Source organism: Streptopelia decaocto, assembly GCF_964273445.1.
Source record: "Streptopelia decaocto genome assembly, chromosome: 2".
Lineage (NCBI taxonomy): Eukaryota > Metazoa > Chordata > Aves > Columbiformes > Columbidae > Streptopelia > Streptopelia decaocto.
The window spans coordinates 912009-939157 of NC_138655.1; the positions used below are offsets into that span (position 1 = coordinate 912009).

The following is a 27149-nucleotide window of genomic DNA, read 5'->3' on the forward strand; positions in this document are numbered from 1 at the left end:
GCGAGCTGTAAAACGCGCGTTAAGACCAAGAGGAAGTTCAGGCGCAGACCAGGCCTGGCAGCAAATTCCCGAGATTAAGCGCAGAGCAGGCGAGCGCTCCGGCCCCAGCTGCGCTCGGCGCTGCCGCCACCCGGGGGCTTAGCATGGGTTCGGGTTTCAGGATCTGCGCTGGGCTGGAGCTGAGCAAAAGGTGAGTCATGTCAGCTGGAGCAGCCCCATGTAGCAGAGAGGCTCCTAGGTAGCGAGCAGGACTTTGACGCAGGAGCCCAGGCGCAAAAGAGAGCCCAAGGAGTAGCTGCAGCGCCAGTGTTTCCAATTACTGCCGGAGAAAGGGGGAGCTTAGCCCTAAAGGTAGTGGATTAGACAAAAACCCTTCTGCATCCAGCACCTCTAAGCCCTGCGAGCATCCAGACCGGCGTCCCAGCCAGGAGCCTGCGCTCCCCCAGCGCTCACAAAGGTTTCGCGGGGAGCCTGAGCCCATTCTGGTAAAGTGAGCTTGTCCCTGAACTCCTCAACCCGCCGCGGAGCCGGCGCGGAGCCGCTCCCGGCACAGCACAGGAGGAGGAGAAAGAGCGTGCGTGCCCCTGGGAATGGAGACGTACACCCCAACAGCTTTGGGGCAAACGTTCCCCTGGCCAGAAATGCAGCAGTTGATAGAGAGTCCCCTCAGAGACGGGGGAAATGTCTCCTGTCTTCTTTGGACCAGCACTGGGGTGGCCAGGGGACCAGCGCAGTGACCGTCCCTGTGCTGGGACCTGGGGGGCCAAACCCGAACCCTGGGGGCAGCTCTGGGCCCCTCACGCCAAGAAACCCTTGAGGTGCTGGAGCGAGTGGAGAGAAGGGAGCGGAGCTGGTGAGGGGCTGGAGCACAAGGGTGATGGAGACTGAGGGACCTGGGGGTTCAGCTGGAGAACAGGAGCTGAGGGGAGACCTTCTGATCTCTGAACTGCCTGAAAGGAGCTTGGAGCCAGGGGGGTCGGGCTCTGCTCCCCAGGAACAAGCGCCAGGAGCAGAGGAAACGGCCTCAAGTTGCCCAGGGGTGGTTGAGGTTGGATGTGGGAACAATTTCTTCCCCAAAGGGCTGTGGGGCATTGAACAGGCTGCCCAGGGCAGTGCTGGAGTCACCAGCCCTGGAGGGCTGGACAGACGGACACGAGGTTCTCAGGACAGGGGGCAGGGACAGGGTGGGTTATGGTTGGACTTGATGATCTTAAAGGTCTTTTCCAACCCAATCGATTTGACGATTCCATCAGGGCTGGATCCCTCCCTGTGCTGGGCATCCCGCTCTTGCCATCCCCGGCTGCACCAGCGCAGCCCATGGCCCCACCAAACCACCCGTGGGAGCCACAAGGGGGAATTTATCAAAATACACACGTGGGGAGAAGGGGCAGCAGCAGCAGAACCCGGCAGGAGCTGCGTTTGTGCCACGGGGGCAGCAACGAGGCCAATGGCAGCAGCTTTACCTTCCCCTGCAGCAGCTTTACCTTCCCCTGCAGCAGCTTTACCTTCTGCAGCAGCTTTACCTTCCCCTGCAGCAGCTTTACCTTCTCCTGCAGCAGCTTTACCTTCCCCTGCAGCAGCTTTACCTTCCCCTGCAGCAGCTTTACCTTCTCCTGCAGCACAGCCCCGCGCTCCTTGAGCAGGGAGTTGATCATGACGGTGGCTGCTCGGGAGCAGTTCTTGTCGGGGTCCGCCAGCCCCTCGAACATGGCGAGCAGGAGGCTCATGAGCTGCTCCGGCGGGATGCGCTTCCCGATCACCTGCGGGGAGGGCGAGCGGGGTCAGGCGATGCGGTTTTGTCGCTCTCAGAAGAACGGGGTCCCTCCGATGACACCGCAGAGCCCGGACCGAGGGCCCCAGCTGCGGGATGTCATTCCCCGGCTCAGTGTCCTGCGGGAGCCCAAATCGGTGGTGACAGTGGTGACGGAGGGGACAAGGGCCAGGACACAGCCCTGAGGGTGGCCCGATAACCTGGGGCTCTCTTGGGATGGGCTGGGACAACACAACGAAGCCATTAACCCCACGCTGGCCAGCACCCAGCAGCTGGGAAGATGCTCCCTCCCGTCTCAACACACTCTCCAGACCTGAGGGTGGAAAAAGCTGCTGAGTGCAGGAACAACGAGCCCTAGAGCCACCACATGTGAGGAACGGCAGCTTTTCCAGGACAAAAACACACCACCAGCTTCTCTAGAGCTCCAAGTCCTCCTGGAGCAACACTTGCATGGAAAATGGCCCTCAAAGAGGAGTTCGGCTCCCACAAGAGCAGAGCGCTGGGGGCTCAAGGGTTCGGGCTGCGCGTCAGAACCCTGAGCGGTGACACCGAGCCGCAGCCCAGCCAGGGATGGGTCCCTGCTGATTTCACTGCACCCATGGCATCTGCACATGTGTCCTCGTGCCTAAAGTGGGACCAGCAGCTTCCCCATGGGGGTGGGACACTCGGAGCATCCCCGAGCAGCCCAGGAGTGTTCTCCAGGCGGAGAAGACTCCAGCGGCTGGTTCACAGTGCCAAACTGGGGCTCCCCAGCGGCAACCAGCCCGCGAGCTGCTCAGAATAGAGGAGCCCCGGAGCCCCGGGCAGGTCCCGCTCCTCAGCTCCGGCACCCTGCGCCTTACCATGGCGATGTTGGTGCAGGTGTGGAACAGAACGGTGAAGTCGGGCTCCTCCAGGCCTTTCTTCAGAGCTTTCAGCCCCTCCACCATCTCATCTCGGTGGTCCCGGGCAAAACCTGGGGCCAGAGGGAGCGTTCGGTGAGCAGCATCCCTCACGCTTGACCCCGACGTGCTGCGCCGAGCTGGGTTTGACCTGCGAGCTGGCGCAGCTGCCAGGAAGGAGCCAAGAAAGCAAAGTGCTGCCCAGCGCCAGGGTGAGTGCTCTGCATGGGCTGCCCTGCGCTGGAGACCTCAAGTGCTCTCTGCTTTGCCCAGAGCCTCTGCTGGGCTGGGGAAGGGGAGCACTGACCTCTCCCGGACAGAGGAGGAACTGCAGGCTGAACACAGCTCGGAAACCTGCACCCAGACCTGGGGAGAACCCCCAACACCACCCCCTGTTCTGCAGCGGCCCCATTCCTGCTGCAAACCGCGCCTGCAGGTCCTTCCTGCAGGACCGTGGACATGGAGGGATCGTAGAGTCACAGCCGGTTTGGCTTGGAGGGACCTTCAAAGGTCACCCGGGCCAGCCTTGGGGACATCGTCACAGCTCAGGGTGCTCAGAGCCCCGTCCAGCCTGGCCTGGGGTGTCTCAGGGATGGTTCAGCCACCACCGCTCTGGGAACCTGGGCCAGGCTCTCACCACACTCAGCGTGACAAATTTCTTCTTTATATCCAGCCTGAATCTCCCTCCTTTAGTTTAAACCATCACTCCTTGTCCTGTCACAACAGACCCTGCTCCAAACTCTGTCCCCATCTTTCTCATCAGCCCCTTTTAAGTCCAGAAAGGCCGCACTAAGGTCTCCCCGGAGCTTCTCCTCCCCAGGCTGAGCCCCCAGCTCTCTCAGCCTTTCTCCCCAGAGCTGTTCAGCCCTCAGACAATTTTTGTGGCTCCTCTGGCCCCACTGGGGTCTGGATGGGACGGGCACCCCCGGCCGCAGAGACGGGGGTTCCCACTGCTGGCCCCAACCCCTCTCCATCACCCAAACCCCACTCCAGCACCCAAACCCCCCTCCAGCACCCACCCTCATAGCAGAGCTGGATGTAGAGCAGGGAGTAGACGCAGTCGATGGCGTGTTGGCGAACGCTGGCCAGGGAGTCCGAGCAGCGCGGGGAGAAGAGAGCGATGAGGACGCCCAGGTTGTAGAAGGGGATGACGGTCTGTAGGGGTGACAAACACAGGGGACGCTCGCGAGGAGGGCTCGGGGCCACAAGGACAGCGTTTCCCTGCCACCACAAACCTTCCCTTGCAGGGAAAGTTCACATTGGATCTGGGAACAATTTCTCCCCCAAAGGGCTGTGGGGCATTGAACAGGCTGCCCAGGGCAGTGCTGGAGTCACCAGCCCTGGAGGGCTGGACAGACGGACACGAGGTTCTCAGGACAGGGGGCAGGGACAGGGTGGGTTGTGGTTGGACCTGATGATCTGGAGGGGCTTTTCCAACCAAAACGATCGTGTGGTTTTATGAAACCACCCCGTGTGAGCCCCAGCAAGGCCAACGGCGTCGGGAAGGAGGAGACGCCGGGCGCCGCGTTCACTCACGCTGACGTTCAGCTTGCTCAGGTAGAAGTCCAGCAAGGCGGCGCTGACCTCCACCGCCCGCTGCCGCTCGTGCTCCTTGCTCGACTTGATCCAGGGGCCTAAATGCTGCAGGGGAAAAGCATCAGGAGGGAGAATCCTAGAGGAGAGCAGCGGCTCGGCGGCTGTGCCACGTGTCCTTCAGCCCGCGGCTCACACATGGGCTGTAGGAACCCTGTCCTCATCCCAACCAGCTTCCCCTGGCTCATCCACAGGACAAGGCTGGGGCTCTGGCTCCTGGGGAGGCTGCGGGGATGCCCCCCCACCACACGCTGCCCACCATCCTCAGGCACAGGGACAATCGCCCGCGTCCTCCCCTGGAGACCGTGTCCCAGCGGGGCAGCTGTGGGGCATTGAACAGGCTGCCCAGGGCAGTGCTGGAGCCACCAGCCCTGGAGGGTTGGACAGACGGACATGAGGTTCTCAGGACAGGGGCCAAGGACAGGGTGGGTTATGTTTGGACTTGATGATCTGGAGGGGCTTTTCCAACCAAAACGATCGTGTGGTTTTATGAAACCACCCCGTGTGAGCCCCAGCAAGGCCAACGGCGTCGGGAAGGAGGAGACGCCGGGGGCCACGTGCCCGGTGCGAGCAGGAGGGGACAGGGTCCACCGGACCTCCCGTCCCACGGAGAAGCGAGGACCAGCGTCACCAGCTCCCGCCCTGGCTCCAAAGCTGCCTTGTCACCTCTGGGGTCACCTGGGCTTCCCCACTGCTCCCCGAAGAGCCCCCCAAAGCCGCTCACCGCAAACATGTCCTGCAGCCCGTGGGGGGTCAGGCTCCTCTGCAGGAGGCTCTTCAGCAGGTCCTTCAGGGCGCTGATGGTGTCACCGTACAGCACCTGAGGGGAAATGGGATCATAGGGGCTGCACCGCGTCTGCAGAGCCAGCCCGGAGAGACATAGAGCCATAGGGTTATAGAGTGTCCTGAGCTGGAGGGACCCATGGGATCAGCAGTTCCAGCTCCTGTCCCTGCACAGGACACCCCACAGGTCACCCCGTGTGTCTGAGGACGGTGTCCAGTCTCTTCTTGAGCACAGTCAGGTTGGGGCCGTGACACCTCCCTGGGGAGCCTGTTCCAGAGCTGGGGAGCCTGTTCCGGAGCTCACAGGACTTATTTTGGGATAAACCTCCCCCAAAATAAAAGCTACGAAGCTTCATAGGATGGAAGGGAAAGGGCAAAAAGGTTATTAGTTGCAGTTTTGGGCCAGCTGCCCGCGAACCTCGCGGCCGGGGCTGCGCGGCGATGCGCCGGAGCACGGGCTGCTCCGCGCCGCCCGGCAGCTGCAACGACTTCATTAGCGCCGTGTTCTTTTCATTCATTAAGCACTCGACCGCAGCCGAGAAGCAGCTGCAGCCTTTCAAAAGCTGGTTATGTAAAGGCCCCTTCTACCCCACAGGGTTTCCAGCATCATTTGGTTTTTCCCCTGAAGGGAGTTGGTGCTCTTATTAGCAGCGTTTGGGTTTGCTGATAAGCTCACCCTTTCTCGCTCGCTATGGGCACAGACGGGCGCTGGTGGGAGATAAGCGAGCGGGGGAAGCGATGCAGCTCATCCCCGGGGTGAATCACAAACAGGCTTTTCCCACGGCTGAGCCGCCACGGCCACGGGAGCCCACGGTTCACGGCGCCGTCCAAAAGCATCCGTGCTGCCCCAAAAGCGACGTCCCCGAGCAGCTGTGAGCGCAGAGCAAAGCCCTGTGGCGCTGCCAGGTCGCAATGTGGGCTCTGCACCGGCTCCGTGCTGCTGGCGCCGAGCCCGGCAGGGAGCCGGGCAGCACCGGCAGCGCCCTGCCCGCCGCATGGAATCACACATGGTTTGGGTTGGAGGGACATTAGAGCCCCCCCAGTGCCCCCCCTGCCATGAGCAGGGACATCTCACAGCTCAGGGTGCTCAGAGCCCCGTCCAGCCGGGCCTGGGGTGTCTCAGGGATGGTTCATCTACCACCCCTCTGGGAACCTGGGCCAGGCTCTCACCACCCTCACTGCAAAACATTCTGATATCCAGCCTGAATCTCCCTCCTTCAGTTTAAAACCATCACCCCTTGTCCTGTCACAACAGACCCTGCTCCAAACTCTGTCCCCACCATTCTCATCAGCCCCTTTTAATTACAGAAAGGCCGCACTAAGGTCTCCCCGGAGCTTCTCCTCCCCAGGCTGACCCCCCAGCTCTCTCAGCCTTTCTCCCCAGAGCTGTTCAGCCCTCGGCCCATTCCCGTGTCCCCGCTCTGTCCCGCTCCAACAGCTCCATGTCTGGCTGGTGCTGGACCCCAGGGCTGGACGCAGAGCTCAGGGGGTCAGCACAGGGGCAGGATCCCCCCCAGTGCTGCTCACGTTGCTCCGGGTGCAGCCCAAGATGCCATGGGCTCTCTGGGCCGCCAGCACATGTTGCCGGCTCCTGTCACACTGCCCACCCCCCAGGACGCCCGAGCCCTTCTGGGCAGGGCTGCTCGTAGCCCCGGTGCTGCCACCGCACCTCCCGGTACCCGGCGTCGGCTCCGTCCTCGTCCCTGTCCTTCCCCGGCTCCGGCGGCAGGGCCAGCACGCTGCCCAGGCAGGTGTCCAGCAGCTCCGTCCTGTCCGGGTCACCCAGGTGCGGCTCCAGGAACCTGGTCCCAGGTTAAGGAAGCAACGCGGATGCATCGATCGCGAGGGGAGCGCCGGTCAGCCGGGAATGGGGGATTTATACACATTCCTGCTGGCGTGACTCCGTGCCAAGCGGCACCGGTTTAAGGGGAAGCGGGCAGAGGGTTCCCAGGGTCTGTGGCAGGAGCTGGGACGTGCTGAAGTATTTTTAACTGGATCTCAAAAGTCATCTGGTGTAACTGAGAGAGCAGCGCCCTTGGCTCTGGTGTGTGCCAGGAACATGGAGTGCAGAGCCAACGAGAACGGAGACCGAGAGCTGGGGGAGGCGCAGCCGTGCCGACCCAACCGTGCCGACCCAACCGTGCCGACCCAACCGTGCCCTTCCACATGGCAGGAATCCTGGAATCACTTTGGTTGGAAAAGCCCCTCAAGGTCACCAAGTCCAACCATAACCCACCCTGTCCCTGCCCCCTGTCCTGGGAACCTCGTGTCCGTCTGTCCAGCCCTCCAGGGCTGGTGACTCCAGCACTGCCCTGGGCAGCCTGTTCAATGCCCCACAGCCCTTTGGGGAAGAAATTGTTCCCACATCCAACCTCAACCTCCCCTGGCGCAACTTGAGGCCGTTTCCTCTGCTCCTGGTGCTTGTTCCTGGGGAGCAGAGCCCGACCCCCCTGGCTCCAAGCTCCTTTCAGGCAGGTCAGAGATCAGAAGGTCTCCCCTCAGCTCCTGTTCTCCAGCTGAACCCCCAGCTCCCTCAGTCTCCATCACACTTGTGCTCCAGCCCCTCACCAGCTCCGCTCCCTTCTCTCCACTCGCTCCAGCACCTCAAGGGTTTCTTGGTGTGAGGGGCCCAGAGCTGCCCCCAGGGTTCAGGTTTGGCCCCCCAGGTCCCAGCACAGGGACGGTCACTGCGCTGGTCCCCTGGCCACCCCAGTGCTGGGACCAGCCAGGACCCTGTGGCCTCTTGGCCACCTGGGCACCCGCTGGCTCATGTTCAGCCGCTGCCACCAACACCCCCAGCTCCTTTTCTTCTCCAGCCGCTGTTCCCCAGCTGCAGCGTCCATGGGGTTGGTGTGACCCCAGTGCAGGGCCCGGCACGTGGCCTTGGTGACCTCAGCCCATTGGCCTCAGCCCATGGATCCAGCCGGGCCAGCACGGCGCTGTTAACACCCCACCGAGGGAGAACACCCCGGCCCTGCCGTCAGACCCGCACGCAAACTGGGGAGCGGGCTCAGGCGCTGTGGGCACAGCGCTCCAGCGAGCACAGCCCCGCGAGCGGCTCCTCCGCAGGGCTGAAGGATACACCAGGTACGTGCAGGTGACCATCGCCCGCTGGCGAACCGGCGTGCGCATGGCGTCCAGCGGTTCCGCTTTGATGAACTCCTGGAAGGCAGAACATGCGACGCTTACAGTCCCGCTCACACCAGCCCCTGCTCTGCAGATGCACCAGCCACCCCTGTGCCCGACTGGGAGCCTTCCCGGTGTCCCCCCCCAGGCCAGGCCACCCCAGGCCTTGCTCTTACCACCATCTGGGCCACCAGCTCAGCTTTGCGGGAGAAGACGAAGTCCCCGCACTTGGCGCCGTTGTAGATGGCTTGGCTGATCATGCAGATGCTCCGGATGAGGCACAGCTTCAGGGTCAGGTCCTGCGGGCACAACCCGGGGCGAGACGTGAACACCCGGCTTAGGACACGACCAGAACTCGCCGGCCCACCCAGCGCTGCCGTCCCTGCGGGACAACTGCTGCTCAGGCTGAGCTCAAAGCCTGGCCTTGCCAGCAGCAGCGCGTGGGCTCAGCTCCGTGCTCTATGTCCACGTCCCCTGGTGACCGGGGAGCACAGGGGACACTGTCCCCATTGTCACACGCCAACTGGAGCTCCCTGGCAGGACCTCATCACTCTCTAGAACTACCTGAAGGGAAGTTATAGCCAGGTGGGGATTGGGCTCTTCTCCCAGGCATCAGCAATAGGACAAGGGGCCATGGGCTTAAACTCTGCCAGGGGAAATTCAGGCTGGATATTAGAAAGCAATTCTTTACAGAGAGAGTGGTCAGGCATTGGAATGGCTGCCCAGGGAGGTGCTGGACTCACGGGCCCTGGAGGGTTTTAAACTGAGATTGGCCATGGCACTTAGTGCCATGATCTAGTAAACGGACTGGAGTTGGACCAAGGGCTGGACTCGATGATCTCTGAGGTCTTTTCCAACCCAGTCCATTCTGTGATTCTGTGATTCTGTGACACGGGACAAGGACGGTCCTGCCAGGGTCTGCAGCACCTGAGCGACTCCTCCTGCGCAGCTCGGGCTCTGGGACAGGGGACACGGGCCCAGAGGAGGCACCAGCCCTCCCTGCAGCCGGTGGCTCCGTGGGTGGTGACCACAGCCCCACGGAGGAGCTGGAGCCGCTCCTCAGGCTGCCGGCTCGTTAGCACGGCAAAGGGGATAATGACCTGTTTACATCCCCGAGACGGGGGCCTCGCCCCATTAAACCCCCTCCCCCCTCCCAGCCCTCACCCCCCCCCAGCGAGACCCCCGGGCCAGCCGCGGGACCAGCAGTGGTCTGAGCGAGCAGGTCCCAGCCCGGGGCCAGAGATGCTCTGCAGAAGCCGTTAGTGCCAGCGGGAGCCCAGGAGGAAAACGCATTAGTGGAGCCCGGCGCAGGAGTCCCTGGTGACAGTTCACCCTGACAAACGCCATTCGTCTTGATCAGACCCCAAACCCCGACACATTTCAAAACACAGCCCCTCGGTGCCCCCCAGGACAGTAACCTGGCTCTTAATAACTGCCTCTTTGAATTATTGTTCTGGGGGGGAAGCAGGATGATTAGTTTAGTGGATTAGAGCCGAGTGGTGAGGTGGTTCCCCAGCAAAGCGCGTGGGGGGGACCCGGGGATCCCAGTTGTGCCACGACAGAGCCCTGAGCAACCCCGGTCCCCTTCGTCTCGCCACGAGCGCCAACCAAAGCAGCTCGCACCCTCCTGGGGGGGCTCTGAGCTCCGGCGTGGGAGCCCAAGGCGGCTGTGGGCAGCCCAGCAATCCACCTACAGCTCCTCCCTGCCACAAAGGCATTTTCCCTTCCCTTTGCTGTGAATTTTGGCACTTTCGGGCAATGGTTGGAGCCTGGAGGACGGGATGGGGAGCTCAGAGCGCTCCCCTGGTCCCGCTGCGGGCAGAGCTCCAGGGAAGCCGGAGCGAGAGGCAGACAGAGAGCAGGACAGAGCAGAGAGTGGCTCAGGTTTAACGCCTCACACTGTACCTTGGTTTCTACCTTTATTCCCAGAACCTGAACGAGTGAAAAAACAAGACACGTTAGCAACGCAGGAGCGAGGAAACTCCACCATGGGGGGGTCCCAGCACCCACGCAGCCCGGCTGCCCCACGGGAGCCGGGAGGCCCAGCAGCTCACCTTGGTGTTGAAGTACTGGAAGATGTTCTTGAGGATGTCCGCGTCGATCCTGGCCAGCACCAGCTCCTTGGGCGCGTACATGGCCACGTAACCGTAGCACAGGATCAGGGTGCTCTTGATTTTCTCCACTTCGTTGTCACTACGGTCCTGTTAGAGCAGATGAGGATGTTAACGGGGGGAACAGCAGGGAAGTTAATGGGAGAGCCAGGGCTGGTTCTTCTGGAAGGGAACAGAGCTGGTGAGGGGCTGGAGCACAAGTGTGATGGAGACTGAGGGACCTGGGGGTTCAGCTGGAGAACAGGAGCTGAGGGGAGACCTTCTGATCTCTGAACTGCCTGAAAGGAGCTTGGAGCCGGGGGGGGTCGGGCTCTGCTCCCCAGGAACAAGCGCCAGGAGCAGAGGAAACGGCCTCAAGTTGCCCAGGGGAGGTTGAGCTTGGATGTGGGAACAATTTCTTCCCCAAAGGGCTGTGGGGCATTGAACAGGCTGCCCAGGGCAGTGCTGGAGTCACCAGCCCTGGAGGGCTGGACAGACGGACACGAGGTTCTCAGGACAGGGGGCAGCGCCAGGTTATGGTTGGTCTTGGTGACCTTGAGCGTCTCTTCCAACCAAAACAATTCTGTGATTCCCAGGTCTCACAAGGACACGAGGGCCCCTCCAGGCACGTTTTGGGCCTCCGCTTCCCTTCCTTTTGGTGCTGGCAGCGACCTCCGGCGCCCGGACGGAGCACCGGGCGTCCGATCGTGCGCCGTTCGTGCAGCGCGGCTCTGCCCGGCGCACCAGCCCCGTTCGCCATCGGGCGTTACCTGTCAGACATGCCGGGAAGCACCCAAGACCCAGCCTGGCCACATTAACCAGGTAAATTGCTGGTTAATTAACATGCTAGAAATCAGCACCCACTGGCCGTACCCAGCGCTGCTAAAGGCTTCGCCCACACCATCCCAGGTTCACGGCCAACCCGCCGTACTACGGCCAAGGGACCGGTGACTGAGCCCAACGCCCTGAGGTGGGACACGAGCTCCTCTCCCGGCGGCTCCAGCACACGCTCCAGCACACGCCGCAGCTGAAGAAGCCGGGGTGAGGCTCTTGCCGCCGGCTGCGCCGCGGCGGGGGCCCCTCGGCTCTCACCTTGAAGATACTGAACAGCCCCACGGATTTCTTGAAGACATCAGACTTAACAAAATCTTCCAGCTTGGCCAGGGTTTCCTCCAGGTGATTTATTGCACAGATCCCGAAGCAGGAAGCCAGTCCCTGGAGGAAGCAGAGAAAACACATTAGCTGACAGCTATTAATTCCCCAGCCCCAGCTGACACTTCAAATGAGCCTGTTTATTGGTTTTAATCCCCAGCACCTGAGCCGTGCCCAGCTGGGTCAGCCTGGCAGCCAGGGCTGCATCCCTGGGGACAGAGGACACAATGACGCTGTCCTTGTCCGGGTGACAGGCTGGGACACGGCTCCGGAGCAGCCGCGGGCTCAGCGCGGACACGACACTCAGGTGTCAGCCGCTCTGCAGGAGACGGGAGCGAGAGCAAAGCCGGGCTTAGCAGGTCCTGCCTCTCTGCTCAGCCTCCAGGTCCAGCGAGCTGGGCTGAGGCTCCATAAACAGTCTATTCAAGAGCAGCCCTGGCTGGAGCTGCATAAGCTGGAGCCAAGCCGGGCAGCGAGCTCGTGTTTGCACGGAACGGCGGCACCGAGCGCAGCATCTGCGCCATCGAGTACAGAGGGAAACCGGAGCCAAGTCAGGCCAGGCCGGGCTTAACCCCAACCTCAGCTCCAGGGCAGACAGGGAGGCTTTGAGCGGGTGGTGAAGCAAATGCTGCAAAGCATCCGCGAGCAGATGAGTTTTCAGCAGGGCCTGTTGCGATAGGACAAGGGGGGGTGGTTTTAAACTAAAGGAGGGAGATTCAGACCAGACCTAAGGAAGGATTTTTGCCCCTGAGGGTGGTGAGAGCCTGGCCCAGGTTCCCAGAGCGGTGGTGGCTGAACCATCCCTGAGACACCCCAGAGCTGGACGGGGCTCTGAGCACCCTGAGCTGGTGAAGTGTCCCTGCTCAGGGCAGGGGGGGCGCTGGGGGGCTGGGAAGGTCCTTCAACCCAAACCACCTGTGATTCAACGATTTCCCTGTGGCAGCAGCTCCACCAGCTCGCTCAGGGCTGGGAAACAGCACCTGTCCCAGTCTGGGGCCACACGGCACTTCAAATAGTGTCCCAAAGCCCCAGCTGTTGGGTTGGTGCGGGTGGGCTCTCCCCATTTCCCTGGGCTCATTCACCCCACACCCCGTTCTCCAGGGGGTCCAAGCCCAGCGCAGACATGGTTGGACCAGAAAAGGAAGGTCCAGCGTGGCGGGCCTGCTCTCCGGCTCCCTCAGGATGGCCCTCGGGACGCTGGGCACAGCTCCTCACCTCCCTTTCCACCTCCTCGTGGTATCTGGCCGTTTCCAGGAGCTCCTGGAGCTGCTTTAGCACGAGGTCTTTGCTGGCGCACGCCCCGAGCGTCGTCCCGATGCATTTGTACAGGAAATTCTGGAAGGGCAAGAGGAACGTCAGCGGCCGTGACCCTGCTCGGAGGCTTGAGCACGCGGCCGTTGCTCCCCGCAGCACGCCGGAGCCTCGTGCCCAAAGGCAAAGGTGCACGTAGAGCCCGGCCCCGAGCAGCCGGGACACCCGGAGCGCTGGGACCGACGTCCCATCGCAGCGCAGCACTCGGGCCAAGGAACAGCCTCCCCATCCAGGCGCCCTCGGCTAAGCCTGATCGGCGGCTCAGGGTTCAAATACGCCCTTAAGCCCCGGAGGGCTCTGAGCCAGGAACGGGTCTGACCAAACCCTCGCTGCTGCCCGGGAGAATCAAAGTCACCGCAACAGAGGCGGCACCAGGACAGACTGCCCGGCGATGCCCTCGCCAAGCCGGGCTCAGCCCCGGCTGCTCCTGCCCCTGCACAAACACCCCATCCTGATGGAGACCCCATCCCTCCTGACCCACTCCAACAAGATCCTGCACGTGCTCTGCTCCCCAGCCCGGGGGCGGCCCCTCGCAGCCCAGCCGGCACCGGCGCCATCACAAACCGGGTCACTTGGTTCCTCCCCCTCCCCACCAGAGAGCTCTGCGCCCGGTCCAGCTCGTTTCTCGCTCAGCTTCATTACAGACCCGCTCACAGCGGGTGTAACACGAGCTGTAGGGACCACGAGTGGGGTCCCAATAGCGCAAACAGAGCGATGCAGCCGGTCAGGGCCCCTCCAGCCAGCAATGTGCCCATGGACTGGCCAGTATTCCCGTTTTCAAGCCTGCCCGGACACCTCACCAACCTCCTGCTATTTCTCCTTCACTCCTGGAGAGGAGAAGGCTCTGGGGAGACCCTCTTGGGGCCTTTCAGTATTTAAAGAGGCTCATAAGAAAGATGGGGACAGACTGTTCAGCAGGGCCTGTTGTTACAGGACAAGGGATGATGGTTTAAACTAAAGGAGGGAGATTCAGGCTGGATATGAGGAAGGAATTGTTGCCCTGAGGGTGGTGAGAGCCTGGCCCAGGTTCCCAGAGCGGTGGTGGCTGAACCATCCCTGAGACACCCCAGAGCTGGACGGGGCTCTGAGCACCCTGAGCTGTGAGATGTCCCTGTCATGGCGGGGGGGCTCTGGGGGGGCTCTAATGTCCCTCCAACCCAAACCATGTGTGATTCTGTGGTTCTAACCCCCCTTTCCCGGCCCGGCGCCGCTGGCGTCACCTTCTCTGCCGGGACGCCGTTGTAGCTGCTCAGCTGCCGGCACATCTCGGTGACAAAGTGGCAAACCCAGGTGTTGTCAGAAACGGCCGCCAGCGTCTCCTGGAGGAACTGAGGGAGAAGAACTGTCAGCGGCCGGCAGACCCGGTCCCGGCTGCGCCCGCAGCCTCGGCTGGGGGCGGCGAATAAACCACGCGGGATGTCATGTCACCTGTGCCCAGAGCCTTGTCCCCACCCAGTGACCCCCCGATGGCTGCGGGAGCCTGGCCCCCCAGCGCGGATCCTGCAAGCTCTCAGCCCCAGGAATGTGCGTTTGAACTCAGGGTTGGGTCTCTCCCAGGATACTGTCAGCAAGTTTGGTGGTGACACCAAGCTGGGAGCAGTGGTGACACTGGGAGCTGTGCTGCCATCAGAGACCTGGACAGGCTGGAGAGCTGGGCGGGGAATAACCTGATGGAATTTAACAAGGGCAAGTGTAGAGTCTTGAATCTGGGCAGGAACAACCCCAGGTTCCAGTATAGGCTGGGAAATTACATATTAGAGAGCAGTGTAGGGGAAAGGGAGCTGGGGGTCCTGGGGACAGCAGGGTGACCATGAGCCAGCACTGGCCCTTGTGGCCAGGAAGCCAATGGTACCTGGGGTGGGTTAGAAGGGGGTGGTCAGTGGGTCAGAGAGGTTCTCCTGCCCCTCTGCTCTGCCCTGGGGAGGCCACACTTGGAATCTTGTGTCCAGTTGTGGCCCCTCAGTTCCAGCAGGACAGGGAACTGCTGGAGAGAGTCCAGCGCAGCCACCAAGATGCTGGAGGGAGTGGAGCATCTCCCGTGGGAGGAAAGGCTGAGGGAGCTGGGGCTCGTTAGTTTGGAGAAGAGGACACTGAGGGGTGACCTTATTAATGTTTATAAATATATAAAGGGTGAGTGTCACGAGGATGGAGCCAGGCTCTTCTCAGTGGCAAACAATGATAGGACAAGGGGCAATGGGATCAAGCTGGAACACAAGAGGTTCCACTTAAATTTGAGAAGAAACTTCTTCTCAGTGAGGGTGGCAGAGCCTGGAACAGGCTGCCCAGGGAGGTTGTGGAGTCTCCTTCTCTGCAGTCATTCCAACCCCTGGACACCTTCCTGTGGAACCTCAGCTGGGTGTTCCTGCTCCATGGGGGGATTGCACTGGATGAGCTTTTGAGGTCCCTTCCAATCCCAAACATACTGTGATACTGTGATAAACTGCACCAGGTAACCCGGCCATCGTCAGAGGAGCGGGAGAGCTTCGACCGCTTCTCCGTGCCCTACTTCAGTGCTCTCCAATTAAACGGAGACCCCCCAGACCGCTGTTCTCTGACCCACCAGCACGCCTGAACACTCCTTGTTAACCTTCCCTGTGAGTCGTGACCCCCATCACGCTCCCGAGGCGAGAACTCGGAGCAGCGTGCCCAGGAGCGACCTCCCACCGCCCCGCGGCGCCCCCGGCGCCGGGACCCTCACCAGCAGCAGCTCCTCCTCCCACTGCTTCTGCGACAGCGGCTGCTCCGTGTTCTCTAGGAGAAAGCAGAGGGTTCACACCGGCTCCTGGTCCTCACTGGACAACACGCACAGGACAGACCCCTCCTCGGAGAATTCCTCACCGAGTTAGGAAAATGAGGGGAAAATTCTGCCCAAAAGAAGGGCTGTGGGGCATTGAACAGGCTGCCCAGGGCAGGGCTGGAGTCACCAGCCCTGGAGGGCTGGACAGACGGACACGAGGTCCTCAGGACACGGGGCAGGGACAGGGTGGGTTATGGGTGGATTCAATGATCCTGAGGGTCTCTCTCTTGCACTGAAATGATTCTATGTTCTATGAAATGCTGCGTGTCCTGCAGCGGACACAGCGCGGCTAACGTGAGGCACACACGCACTCCTGGTAGGAACCAGCAAAAGCACAGTGATTAAAGTCATTAATGAAATAGAAAACGGCACTTATGAGAGCAACGATGTACTGAGAGTCACCAAGCGTGATGGAGCAGCTGAGGGACCTGGGGGTTCAGCTGGAGAACAGGAGCTGAGGGGAGACCTTCTGATCTCTGAACTGCCTGAAAGGAGCTTGGAGCCAGGGGGGTCGGGCTCTGCTCCCCAGGAACAAGCGCCAGGAGCAGAGGAAATGGCCTCAAGTTGCGCCAGGGGAGGTTGAGGGTGGATGTGGGAACAATTTCTCCCCCAAAGGGCTGTGGGGCATTGAACAGGCTGCCCAGGGCAGTGCTGGAGTCACCAGCCCTGGAGGGCTGGACAGACGGACACGAGGTTCTCAGGACAGGGAGCAGCGCCAGGTTATGGTTGGACTTGGTGACCTTGAGCGTCTCTTCCACCCAAAACGATTCTATAACTCTATCAGGCCTCTGGGCAGCACCCCCCCCAGTCCTTGCACACCCCAAATGCCCAGTTTGGAGCAGGTGATTCCCCTGGTTGCTCCCGAGTAGAGGCCCTTTCCCACCTTCTATGTGCTCCAGCAGCACGGGGACCTTCTTGCTCCAGAGCGGCTCGAGCGCGGGGTGGACGCTGCAGCGCAGCGCGCTGAGCAGGCGCAGGGCGGCCGCCCCCCGCCCGTCTCCCGCGTACGGCTGCGACGACACCACCTGCAGCGTTGGGGACACAACGCAGGGGTTGGCGCACAGAAAGGCCTTTCTGGGCTGTAGGTCAGCAAATATGAAACAGAAAAGCCCAGGAATGCGATGCTGGGAGGCGACAGAGCTCTATGCTCGGTGAAAACACACTTTCCTCTTGTAGCTCTGTCCTGGTTTTGTTAAAAACAAGTTTCTCTTTTAGTGAATTTGCCTGTCAGCTAAAGCTTCATATTAACTGCATTTTCCTGGAGAACCAGACCCATGTTTTGGTAAACATAGCAATGGAATGCAAACTTATTGATAAGCATGGATGGACATGTCACGAGAGGGGCGGCGAGAAACCGGTGACCAAGAAACTGACCAACTGTGTATAACATCCCATTCACGTGAATACTTCATATAAAAGTGGGAGATCACGAGGACCTCGTCCCTTTTCCCTTTCCCTTTTCCCTTCTGCTTATGGCGACATTAGGAGAGGACCTTGTGAGTCGTCCCTGCGAACTGAGCCCTAGTGACAGACTGAATCCAGCTCCGGTTGGCTGCAGAGTCCAGTCCAGGACTTCGGCTGCCGGCTCTGCAGTTGCCGAGACTTTCAAGATTGGTTTTGTATATTTTGTATTATTTTCTCTATTCTTATTAGTAGCATTAGTAAAACATTGTTAATGTTTCCAACTCTCTTCTCTCTGTCCTTCTTTCCCTCCCGATCGCCTGTCCTGAGTGGGAAGGGGGGAGAGGGAGGGGCAAAAAGGGGGAAGTTGGGGGGAGAGGGGGTTAACAATACATCTGCCAGGGTTTGATTGTCACCCCGCAATCTTAACCCTCGACAAGCTCCAGCTCGATAGGGAAATGTGGTCAGGGGGTGCACGCCAGGCGAAGAGGAGCAAACCCAGGTTCATGGGGCTGAGGAGCAGCTCCCCAGAGCCCTGTGAGCGCATATCTGGGGCTCTGCAGCACCGCACGCCCCACGCACACGGCCCCGGGGGTCCCGAGGGACCCTGAGCTGTCCCACCCCACACGGAGCCGCTCCAGCGTGCAGGGGGGGACGGGGACATGGCGACCGAGAGCTGGTGCGGGGTACGGGAACCCTGCAAGGAGCAGCGAGGTGGGACGGGGTCGCCCTGCCCCTGCGCGGGGCCATCGGGACAGGGGACGGGGGGGCTCCCATGGGACCCAGGGCTGAGCAGGGAAGGCAGAGCTCTGCCTGCAGCCACTCACCAGCAGCCGCGTCGTCAGAGCGTGGGGCGAGGGCACGTTTGCTGGGAAAAGAAGGGAAAAAAGCATCAAAGAACATCTCCCAGGGAGCAGCCCAGCGACTGCCGAGCTCCCGCGGCTGCCGGTACCCACCGTTCAGGTCGTAGCGGATGAGGGACGCGCTGTCTCCCTCCTCTTGCTTCTTCACGGCCAGGTGCAGGAGGCTCCTGCAGAGCGGGGTCAGGGCGTTGGTGAAGGCGATGGGGGTGACGAACTCCAGCAGGTACGGCCACAGGACCTGCGGGGAGAGGGGACGTGGCAGCTCCACCCGCGGGACGGAGGCGCCGGGACCGAGGGGGGGATGGCGGAGATGCCGGGTCAGACACGTTTTGATGACGGGGAAAATCACTGAGTTCCCCTGACCAGAGGGGAGAGGCGTCCACTGTGCTCAGCGTCTGCAGCCCCGGGGGTTCCCTTTCATGGAATCATCAAACAGTTTGGGTTGGAGGGACATTAGAGATCCCCCAGTGCCCCCCCTGCCATGAGCAGGGACATTTCACCAGCTCAGGGTGCTCAGAGCCCCGTCCAGCTCTGGGGTGTCTCAGGGATGGTTCAGCCACCCCCTCTCTGGGAACCTGGGCCAGGCTCTCACCACCCTCAGGGCAACAATTCCTTCCTCATGTCCAGCCTGAATCTCCCTCCTTTAGTTTAAAACCATCATCCCTTGTTCTGTCACAACAGACCCTGCTCCAAACTCTGTCCCCATCTTTCTCATCGGCCCCTTTTAAGTCCAGAAAGGCCGCACTAAGGTCTCCCCGGAGCTTCTCCTCCCCAGGCTGACCCCCCAGCTCTCTCAGCCTTTCTCCCCAGAGCTGTTCAGCCCTTGGCCCATTCCCGTGTCCCTCCTCTGTCCCGCTCCAACAGCTCCGTGTCTGTCTTCACTGATATTTCCGGTACCACCACCTCGCTCCAGCCTCGGAGATGCCCACGGGGAGGGCACACACAGGCCCCTGGGACAACAGCCTCCAACCCAAAGCTCTGCCCTGCTTGCGGAAGCAAGGGGATGGCGACAGGAGCTCCAGTCAGGGCTGGGAGCGGTGACAACCCGCGGCAGCGTGGGACCCCAGCACAGGGACGGTGGCTCTGGGGCCAGCACAGCATCCCAGAATCCCAGGGTGTCAGGGGTTGGAGGGCCCTCAAAGCTCATCCAGTGCAGCCCCCCGGAGCAGGAACACCCAGCTGAGGTTCCACAGGAAGGTGTCCAGGGGTTGGAATGTCTGCACAGAAGGAGACTCCACAACCCCCTGGGCAGCCTGTTCCAGGCTCTGCCACCCTCACCCCAACAAGTTGCTTCTCCTCTTCCAGTGGAACCTCCTGTGTTCCAGTTTGCACCCATTGCCCCTTGTCCTGTCCCTGGTTGTCACCAGCAGAGCCTGGCTCCATCCTCCTGACACTGCCCCTTTCCATCTTGATCCCCAGCAATGAGTCCCCCCTCAGTGTCCTCTTGTCCAGCTCCAGAGCCCCAGCTCCCTCAGCCTTTCCTCACACGGGAGATGCTCCACTCCCTCCAGCATCTTGGTGGCTGCGCTGGACTCTCTCCAGCAGTTCCCTGTCCTGCTGGAGCTGAGGGGCCACAACTGGACACAAGATTCCAGGTGTGGTCTCCCCAGGGCAGAGCAGAGGGGCAGGAGAACCTCTCTGACCTACTGACCACCCCCTTCTAACCCACCCCAGGTCCCATTGGCTTCCTGGCCACAAGGGCCCAGTGCTGGCTCATGGTCACCCTGCTGTCCCCAGGACCCCCAGCTCCCTTTCCCTACACTGCTCTCGGGGCAGGGACAACAGCACAGACTCACGTTGCTCATCCTGTCCACGGTCGTGCTGAGCAGAAAGAGCGTATTGACGCTGATGCTGCGGACGCTGTCACTCGTGAGGTCATCGGCATCCGCGGGCTGTTTTTTGGGTTGCTGGAGGAGAGGGGAAGCGCAGGTCAGTGCGGATGAAGCTGAAGCCGTTGGGATGACACGTCTGGCAAAGGGCACCCCAAAAGGAGGGGACAGAACCCCAAAACCTCCTGCCTCCTGGCCCATTGCCAGCTCGCGCTCCAGCTCTACCCATGGAGCTTGGAGGGGCTGCTTGGTTGGAAAAGCCCCTCAAGGTCATGGAGTCCAACTATAACCCACCCCGGCACTGCCCCGTGTCCTGAGAACCTCGTGTCCGTCTGTCCAGCCCTCCAGGGCTGGTGACTCCAGCACTGCCCTGGGCAGCCTGTTCAATGCCTCACAGCCCTTTGGGGAAGAAATTGTTCCCACATCCAACCTCAACCTCCCCTGGGCAACTTGAGGCCGTTTCCTCTGCTCCTGGCGCTTGTTCCTGGGGAGCAGAGCCCGACCCCCCTGGCTCCAAGCTCCTTTCAGGCAGTTCAGAGATCAGAAGGTCTCCCCTCAGCTCCTGTTCTCCAGCTGAACCCCCCAGGTCCCTCAGTCTCCATCACCCTTGTGCTCCAGCCCCTCACCAGCTCCGCTCCCTTCTCTCCACTCGCTCCAGCACCTCAAGGGTTTCTTGGTGTGAGGGGCCCAGAGCTGCCCCCAGGGTTCAGGTTTGCCCCCCCAGGTCCCAGCACAGGGACGGTCACTGCGCTGGTCCCCTGGCCACCCCAGTGCTGGTACCAGCCAGGACCCTGTGGCCTCTTGGCCACCTGGGCACCCGCTGGCTCATGTTCAGCCGCTGGCACCAACACCCCCAGCTCCTTTTCTTCTCCAGCCGCTGTTCCCCAGCTGCAGCGTCCACGGGGTTGGTGTGACCCCAGTGCAGGGCCCGGCACGTGGCCTTGGTGACCTCAGCCCATGGATCAGCCCCATGTGCAGCGCCTTCCTTTGGGGTCTCCCCGCCCCGGTACCTTCCTTCAGGGTTCCCCGCCACGCTCACCGGCTCTGCGGGCAGGGCGCACTGCCGCACCAGGAACTCCACCATGGCCTCGCCGCCGGGCTGCTCCAGGTAGCCGTGGTGCGCCATGGCGCTGATCACCTGCACCAGCGCCCGCTTCACCTGCACGGGCACAGCGGTGGCACCGGATCAGCGGGGGACGCTGCAGGGTCCTCCTTACAGCTGCCCCTCAGTGCCTCCTCCTCCTCCTCACGGGGAATGGTGGTTTGGGTTTTACCCAAAACCACAGCCAGGGATTGGGCTCTGCCAGCAGCAGCTGGACATGCACAAGACAGCAGGGTCACTGTGGGGCTGTCACAGGACACACAGGACAGCGGGGTCACTGTGGGGCTGTCACAGGACACACAGGACAGCGGGGTCACTGTGGGGCTGTCACAGGACACACAGGACAGCGGGGTCACTGTGGGGCTGTCACAGGACACACAGGACAGCGGGGTCACTGTGGGGCTGTCACAGGACACACAGGACAGCGGGGTCACTGTGGGGCTGTCACAGGACACACAGGACAGCGGGGTCACTGTGGGGCTGTCACAGGGACACACGGGACAGCGGGGTCACTGTGGGGCTGTCACAGGACACACAGGACAGCAGGGTCACTGTGGGGCTGTCACAGGACACACGGGACAGCGGGGTCACTGTGGGGCTGTCACAGGACACACAGGACAGCGGGGTCACTGTGGGGCTGTCACAGGACACACAGGACAGCGGGGTCACTGTGGGGCTGTCACAGGACACACGGGACAGCGGGGTCACTGTGGGGCTGTCACAGGACACACGGGACAGCGGGGTCACTGTGGGGCTGTCACAGGACACACGGGACAGCGGGGTCACTGTGGGGCTGTCACAGGACAGCGGGGTCACTGTGGGGCTGTCACAGGACACACGGGACAGCGGGGTCACTGTGGGGCTGTCACAGGACACACAGGACAGCGGGGTCACTGTGGGGCTGTCACAGGACACACAGGACAGCGGGGTCACTGTGGGGCTGTCACAGGACACACAGGACAGCGGGGTCACTGTGGGGCTGTCACAGGGACACACGGGACAGCGGGGTCACTGTGGGGCTGTCACAGGACACACAGGACAGCGGGGTCACTGTGGGGCTGTCACAGGACACACAGGACAGCGGGGTCACTGTGGGGCTGTCACAGGGACACACAGGACAGCGGGGTCACTGTGGGGCTGTCACAGGACAGCGGGGTCACTGTGGGGCTGTCACAGGACACACAGGACAGCGGGGTCACTGTGGGGCTGTCACAGGACACACAGGACAGCGGGGTCACTGTGGGGCTGTCACAGGACACACGGGACAGCGGGGTCACTGTGGGGCTGTCACAGGACACACAGGACAGCGGGGTCACTGTGGGGCTGTCACAGGACACACAGGACAGCGGGGTCACTGTGGGGCTGTCACAGGACAGCGGGGTCACTGTGGGGCTGTCACAGGACACACAGGACAGCGGGGTCACTGTGGGGCTGTCACAGGACACACAGGACAGCGGGGTCACTGTGGGGTGGTCACAGGACACACAGGACAGCGGGGTCACTGTGGGGCTGTCACAGGACACACAGGACAGCGGGGTCACTGTGGGGCTGTCACAGGACAGCGGGGTCACTGTGGGGCTGTCACAGGACACACAGGACAGCGGGGTCACTGTGGGGCTGTCACAGGACACACAGGACAGCGGGGTCACTGTGGGGCTGTCACAGGACACACAGGACAGCGGGGTCACTGTGGGGCTGTCACAGGACAGCGGGGTCACTGTGGGGCTGTCACAGGACACACGGGACAGCGGGGTCACTGTGGGGCTGTCACAGGACACACAGGACAGCGGGGTCACTGTGGGGCTGTCACAGGGACACACAGGACAGCGGGGTCACTGTGGGGCTGTCACAGGACACACAGGACAGCGGGGTCACTGTGGGGCTGTCACAGGACAGCGGGGTCACTGTGGGGCTGTCACAGGACACACAGGACAGCGGGGTCACTGTGGGGCTGTCACAGGACACACAGGACAGCGGGGTCACTGTGGGGCTGTCACAGGGACACACAGGACAGCGGGGTCACTGTGGGGCTGTCACGGGACACACAGGACAGCGGGGTCACTGTGGGGCTGTCACAGGACACACAGGACAGCGGGGTCACTGTGGGGCTGTCACAGGACACACAGGACAGCGGGGTCACTGTGGGGCTGTCACAGGACACACAGGACAGCGGGGTCACTGTGGGGCTGTCACAGGACACACAGGACAGCGGGGTCACTGTGGGGCTGTCACAGGACACACAGGACAGCGGGGTCACTGTGGGGCTGTCACAGGGACACACAGGACAGCGGGGTCACTGTGGGGCTGTCACAGCACAGCGGGGTCACTGTGGGGCTGTCACAGGGACACACAGGACAGCGGGGTCACTGTGGGGCTGTCACAGGACACACAGGACAGCGGGGTCACTGTGGGGCTGTCACAGGACAGCGGGGTCACTGTGGGGCTGTCACAGGACACACAGGACAGCGGGGTCACTGTGGGGCTGTCACAGGACACACAGGACAGCGGGGTCACTGTGGGGTGGTCACAGGACACACAGGACAGCGGGGTCACTGTGGGGCTGTCACAGGACAGCGGGGTCACTGTGGGGCTGTCACAGGACACACGGGACAGCGGGGTCACTGTGGGGCTGTCACAGGACACACAGGACAGCGGGGTCACTGTGGGGCTGTCACAGGACACACAGGACAGCGGGGTCACTGTGGGGCTGTCACAGGACACACAGGACAGCGGGGTCACTGTGGGGCTGTCACAGGACAGCGGGGTCACTGTGGGGCTGTCACAGGACACACAGGACAGCGGGGTCACTGTGGGGCTGTCACAGGACACACAGGACAGCGGGGTCACTGTGGGGCTGTCACAGGGACACACAGGACAGCGGGGTCACTGTGGGGCTGTCACAGGGACACACGGGACAGCGGGGTCACTGTGGGGCTGTCACAGGACACACAGGACAGCGGGGTCACTGTGGGGCTGTCACAGGGACACACAGGACAGCGGGGTCACTGTGGGGCTGTCACAGGACACGCAGGACAGCGGGGTCACTGTGGGGCTGTCACAGGACACACAGGACAGCGGGGTCACTGTGGGGCTGTCACAGGACACACAGGACAGCGGGGTCACTGTGGGGCTGTCACAGGACACACAGGACAGCGGGGTCACTGTGGGGCTGTCACAGGACACACAGGACAGCGGGGTCACTGTGGGGCTGTCACAGGACACACAGGACAGCGGGGTCACTGTGGGGCTGTCACAGGACAGCGGGGTCACTGTGGGGCTGTCACAGGGACACACAGGACAGCGGGGTCACTGTGGGGCTGTCACAGGACACACGGGACAGGGGGGTCACTGTGGGGCTGTCACAGGACACACAGGACAGCGGGGTCACTGTGGGGCTGTCACAGGACACACAGGACAGCGGGGTCACTGTGGGGCTGTCACAGGACAGCGGGGTCACTGTGGGGCTGTCACAGGACACACAGGACAGCGGGGTCACTGTGGGGCTGTCACAGGACACACAGGACAGCGGGGTCACTGTGGGGCTGTCACAGGGACACACAGGACAGCGGGGTCACTGTGGGGCTGTCACAGGGACACACAGGACAGCGGGGTCACTGTGGGGCTGTCACAGGACACACAGGACAGCGGGGTCACTGTGGGGCTGTCACAGGACACACAGGACAGCGGGGTCACTGTGGGGCTGTCACAGGACACACAGGACAGCGGGGTCACTGTGGGGCTGTCACGGGACAGCGGGGTCCCTGTGGGGCTGTCACAGGACACACAGGACAGCGGGGTCACTGTGGGGCTGTCACAGGACACACAGGACAGCGGGGTCACTGTGGGGCTGTCACAGGACACACAGGACAGCGGGGTCACTGTGGGGCTGTCACAGGACACACAGGACAGCGGGGTCACTGTGGGGCTGTCACAGGACACACAGGACAGCGGGGTCACTGTGGGGTGGTCACAGGACACACAGGACAGCGGGGTCACTGTGGGGCTGTCACAGGACAGCGGGGTCACTGTGGGGCTGTCACAGGACACACAGGACAGCGGGGTCACTGTGGGGCTGTCACAGGACACACGGGACAGCGGGGTCACTGTGGGGCTGTCACAGGGACACACAGGACAGCGGGGTCACTGTGGGGCTGTCACAGGACACACAGGACAGCGGGGTCACTGTGGGGCTGTCACAGGGACACACAGGACAGCGGGGTCACTGTGGGGCTGTCACAGGACACACGGGACAGCGGGGTCACTGTGGGGCTGTCACAGGACACACAGGACAGCGGGGTCACTGTGGGGCTGTCACAGGACAGCGGGGTCACTGTGGGGCTGTCACAGGACACACAGGACAGCGGGGTCACTGTGGGGCTGTCACAGGACACACAGGACAGCGGGGTCACTGTGGGGCTGTCACAGGACACACAGGACAGCGGGGTCACTGTGGGGCTGTCACAGGACACACAGGACAGCGGGGTCACTGTGGGGCTGTCACAGGACACACAGGACAGCGGGGTCACTGTGGGGCTGTCACAGGGACACACAGGACAGCGGGGTCACTGTGGGGCTGTCACAGGGACACACAGGACAGCGGGGTCACTGTGGGGCTGTCACAGGACACACAGGACAGCGGGGTCACTGTGGGGCTGTCACAGGACACACAGGACAGCGGGGTCCCTGCCCGGGGCTGTGGGGCTGAACCCCAAGCGGGAGGGAGACGAGCAAGAGGAGGAGGTGGCAGAGGTGGGGACACCCACAGAACCAGCCCCGCACCCCAAGTGCCCGCGGCAGCGCAGCAGCTGGGCTCAGCTCACCTTATTGTTGGTGTCTTGCAGAGGGAGTCTCATCGATGAAAGAATAAAGGGCTTTTTAATCTCCATTTGTGAGGCTGGAAAAGAGAATCAGAGAATCATTTCAGTTGGAAAAGACCCTCAGGATCGAGTCCAACCATGACCTAATGCAGCTCTAGCACTACCCCCTGTCCTGAGAACCTCCTGTCCGTCTGTCCAGCCCTCCAGGGCTGGTGACTCCAGCACTGCCCTGGGCAGCCTGTTCAATGCCCCACAGCCCTTTGGGGAAGAAATTGTTCCCACATCCAACCTCAACCTCCCCTGGCGCAACTTGAGGTGAAGCTCAGTGATGCTCTCTTGCTGTCCATCCCAAACAGCCCTTGTCCCTTGTCCCCTTCCCAGCTGGCTGCTGTCCCCCCAGACCCTGCGGCCACGGGCGGGCTGGTCTCCTCACCCAGACCCCCCCGGGGGAAGGAGAAGCCCCTCCCGCAGCCCCCCCGGTACTCACGGGCGCTGTTGATGATCTGCCGCATGATGAGCAGCGTCCCCACGCGCGTCCTCTCGCCGCTGCTCTCCAGCTTGGGCAGCAGGAAGGCCAGCACGCGGTCGGGGAAGGAGCAGGCTGCGGGGACAGAGCCACGGACACCATGTCCCCAGACGCCACCGAGATCTGGGCTGCGGGCGTCCCCAAACGGGGCGTCCCCAAACGGGGCATCCCGGCTGCACGTCCCCATGGGCCATCGGAGCCTTTCCCTGCGCGGCAAACCCCGTCCTGCTCTCCTGGCTTGGCAGCTCCCTGGGGACACCGCCAGCTGTTGGGGACACTGCCGGCTCCCTGGGGACACTGCCGGATCCCTGGGGACACCGCCAGCTGTTGGGGACACCGCCAGCTGTTGGGGATGCTGCCGGATCCCTGGGGACACCACCGGATCCCTGGGGACACCACCAGCTGCTGGGGACACCAGTAGCTCCCTGGGGACACCACCAGCTGCTGGGGACACCAATACCTCCCTGGGGATGCTGCTAACTATTGGGGACACCACCAGCTCCCTGGAGACACCACGAGCTGCTGGGGACACTGCCAGCTCTCTGGGGACACCACCAGCTCCCTCGGGACACCATGAGCTGCTGGGGACACTGCCAGCTCCCTGGGGACACCACGAGCTGCTGGGGACACCACTAGCTGCCTGGGGACACCACGAGTTCCCTGGGGATGTCACCAACTACTGGGGACACCACCAGCTCCCTGGGGACACCAGCAGTAGCTCCCTGGGACACCACCAGCTCCCTGGGGATGCTACCAACTACTGGGGACACCACCGGTTCCCTGGGGACAGCGCTGGATCCCTGGGGACAGCGCTGGATCCCTGGGGACACCACCAGCTGTTGGGGACACTGCCAGCTCCCTGGGGACACCACCAGCTGCTGGGGACACCAGTAGCTCCCTGGGGACACCACGAGTTCCCTGGGGATGTCACCAACTACTGGGGACACCACCAGCTCCCTGGGGACACCAGCAGTAGCTCCCTGGGACACCACCAGCTCCCTGGGGATGCTACCAACTACTGGGGACACCACCAGCTCCCTGGGGATGTTACCAACTACTGGGGACACCACCAGCTCCCTGGGGATGCTGCCAACTACTGGGGACACC

The 27149-nt window shown here is 62.3% G+C and overlaps 1 protein-coding gene across 4 annotated transcripts in view; it reads right to left on the bottom strand.

Annotated features, from left to right (window-relative positions):
- Positions 1-27149, bottom strand: part of MROH1 (maestro heat like repeat family member 1) — a 73222-nt gene that overhangs the window by 28948 nt on the left and 17125 nt on the right. For 2 of the 4 annotated variants that reach the window (XM_082043964.1, XM_082043965.1), the window contains exons 11-31: positions 26004-26117; positions 25520-25593; positions 20637-20756; positions 19565-19675; positions 17862-18006; positions 17733-17773; positions 16388-16529; positions 15406-15458; positions 13928-14035; positions 12612-12731; positions 11337-11459; positions 10209-10355; positions 10060-10086; positions 8331-8453; positions 8111-8190; positions 6698-6830; positions 4970-5065; positions 4189-4293; positions 3672-3807; positions 2614-2726; positions 1608-1760 (exon numbers count right to left, since the gene is read on the bottom strand). In XM_082043964.1, the coding sequence (XP_081900090.1) occupies positions 1608-1760; positions 2614-2726; positions 3672-3807; positions 4189-4293; positions 4970-5065; positions 6698-6830; positions 8111-8190; positions 8331-8453; positions 10060-10086; positions 10209-10355; positions 11337-11459; positions 12612-12731; positions 13928-14035; positions 15406-15458; positions 16388-16529; positions 17733-17773; positions 17862-18006; positions 19565-19675; positions 20637-20756; positions 25520-25593; positions 26004-26117 (2264 nt within the window). The remainder of the gene's footprint in view (positions 1-1607; positions 1761-2613; positions 2727-3671; positions 3808-4188; positions 4294-4969; positions 5066-6697; positions 6831-8110; positions 8191-8330; positions 8454-10059; positions 10087-10208; positions 10356-11336; positions 11460-12611; positions 12732-13927; positions 14036-15405; positions 15459-16387; positions 16530-17732; positions 17774-17861; positions 18007-19564; positions 19676-20636; positions 20757-25519; positions 25594-26003; positions 26118-27149) is intronic. The other 2 variants (XM_082043966.1, XM_082043967.1) reach the window with 2 other exon arrangements.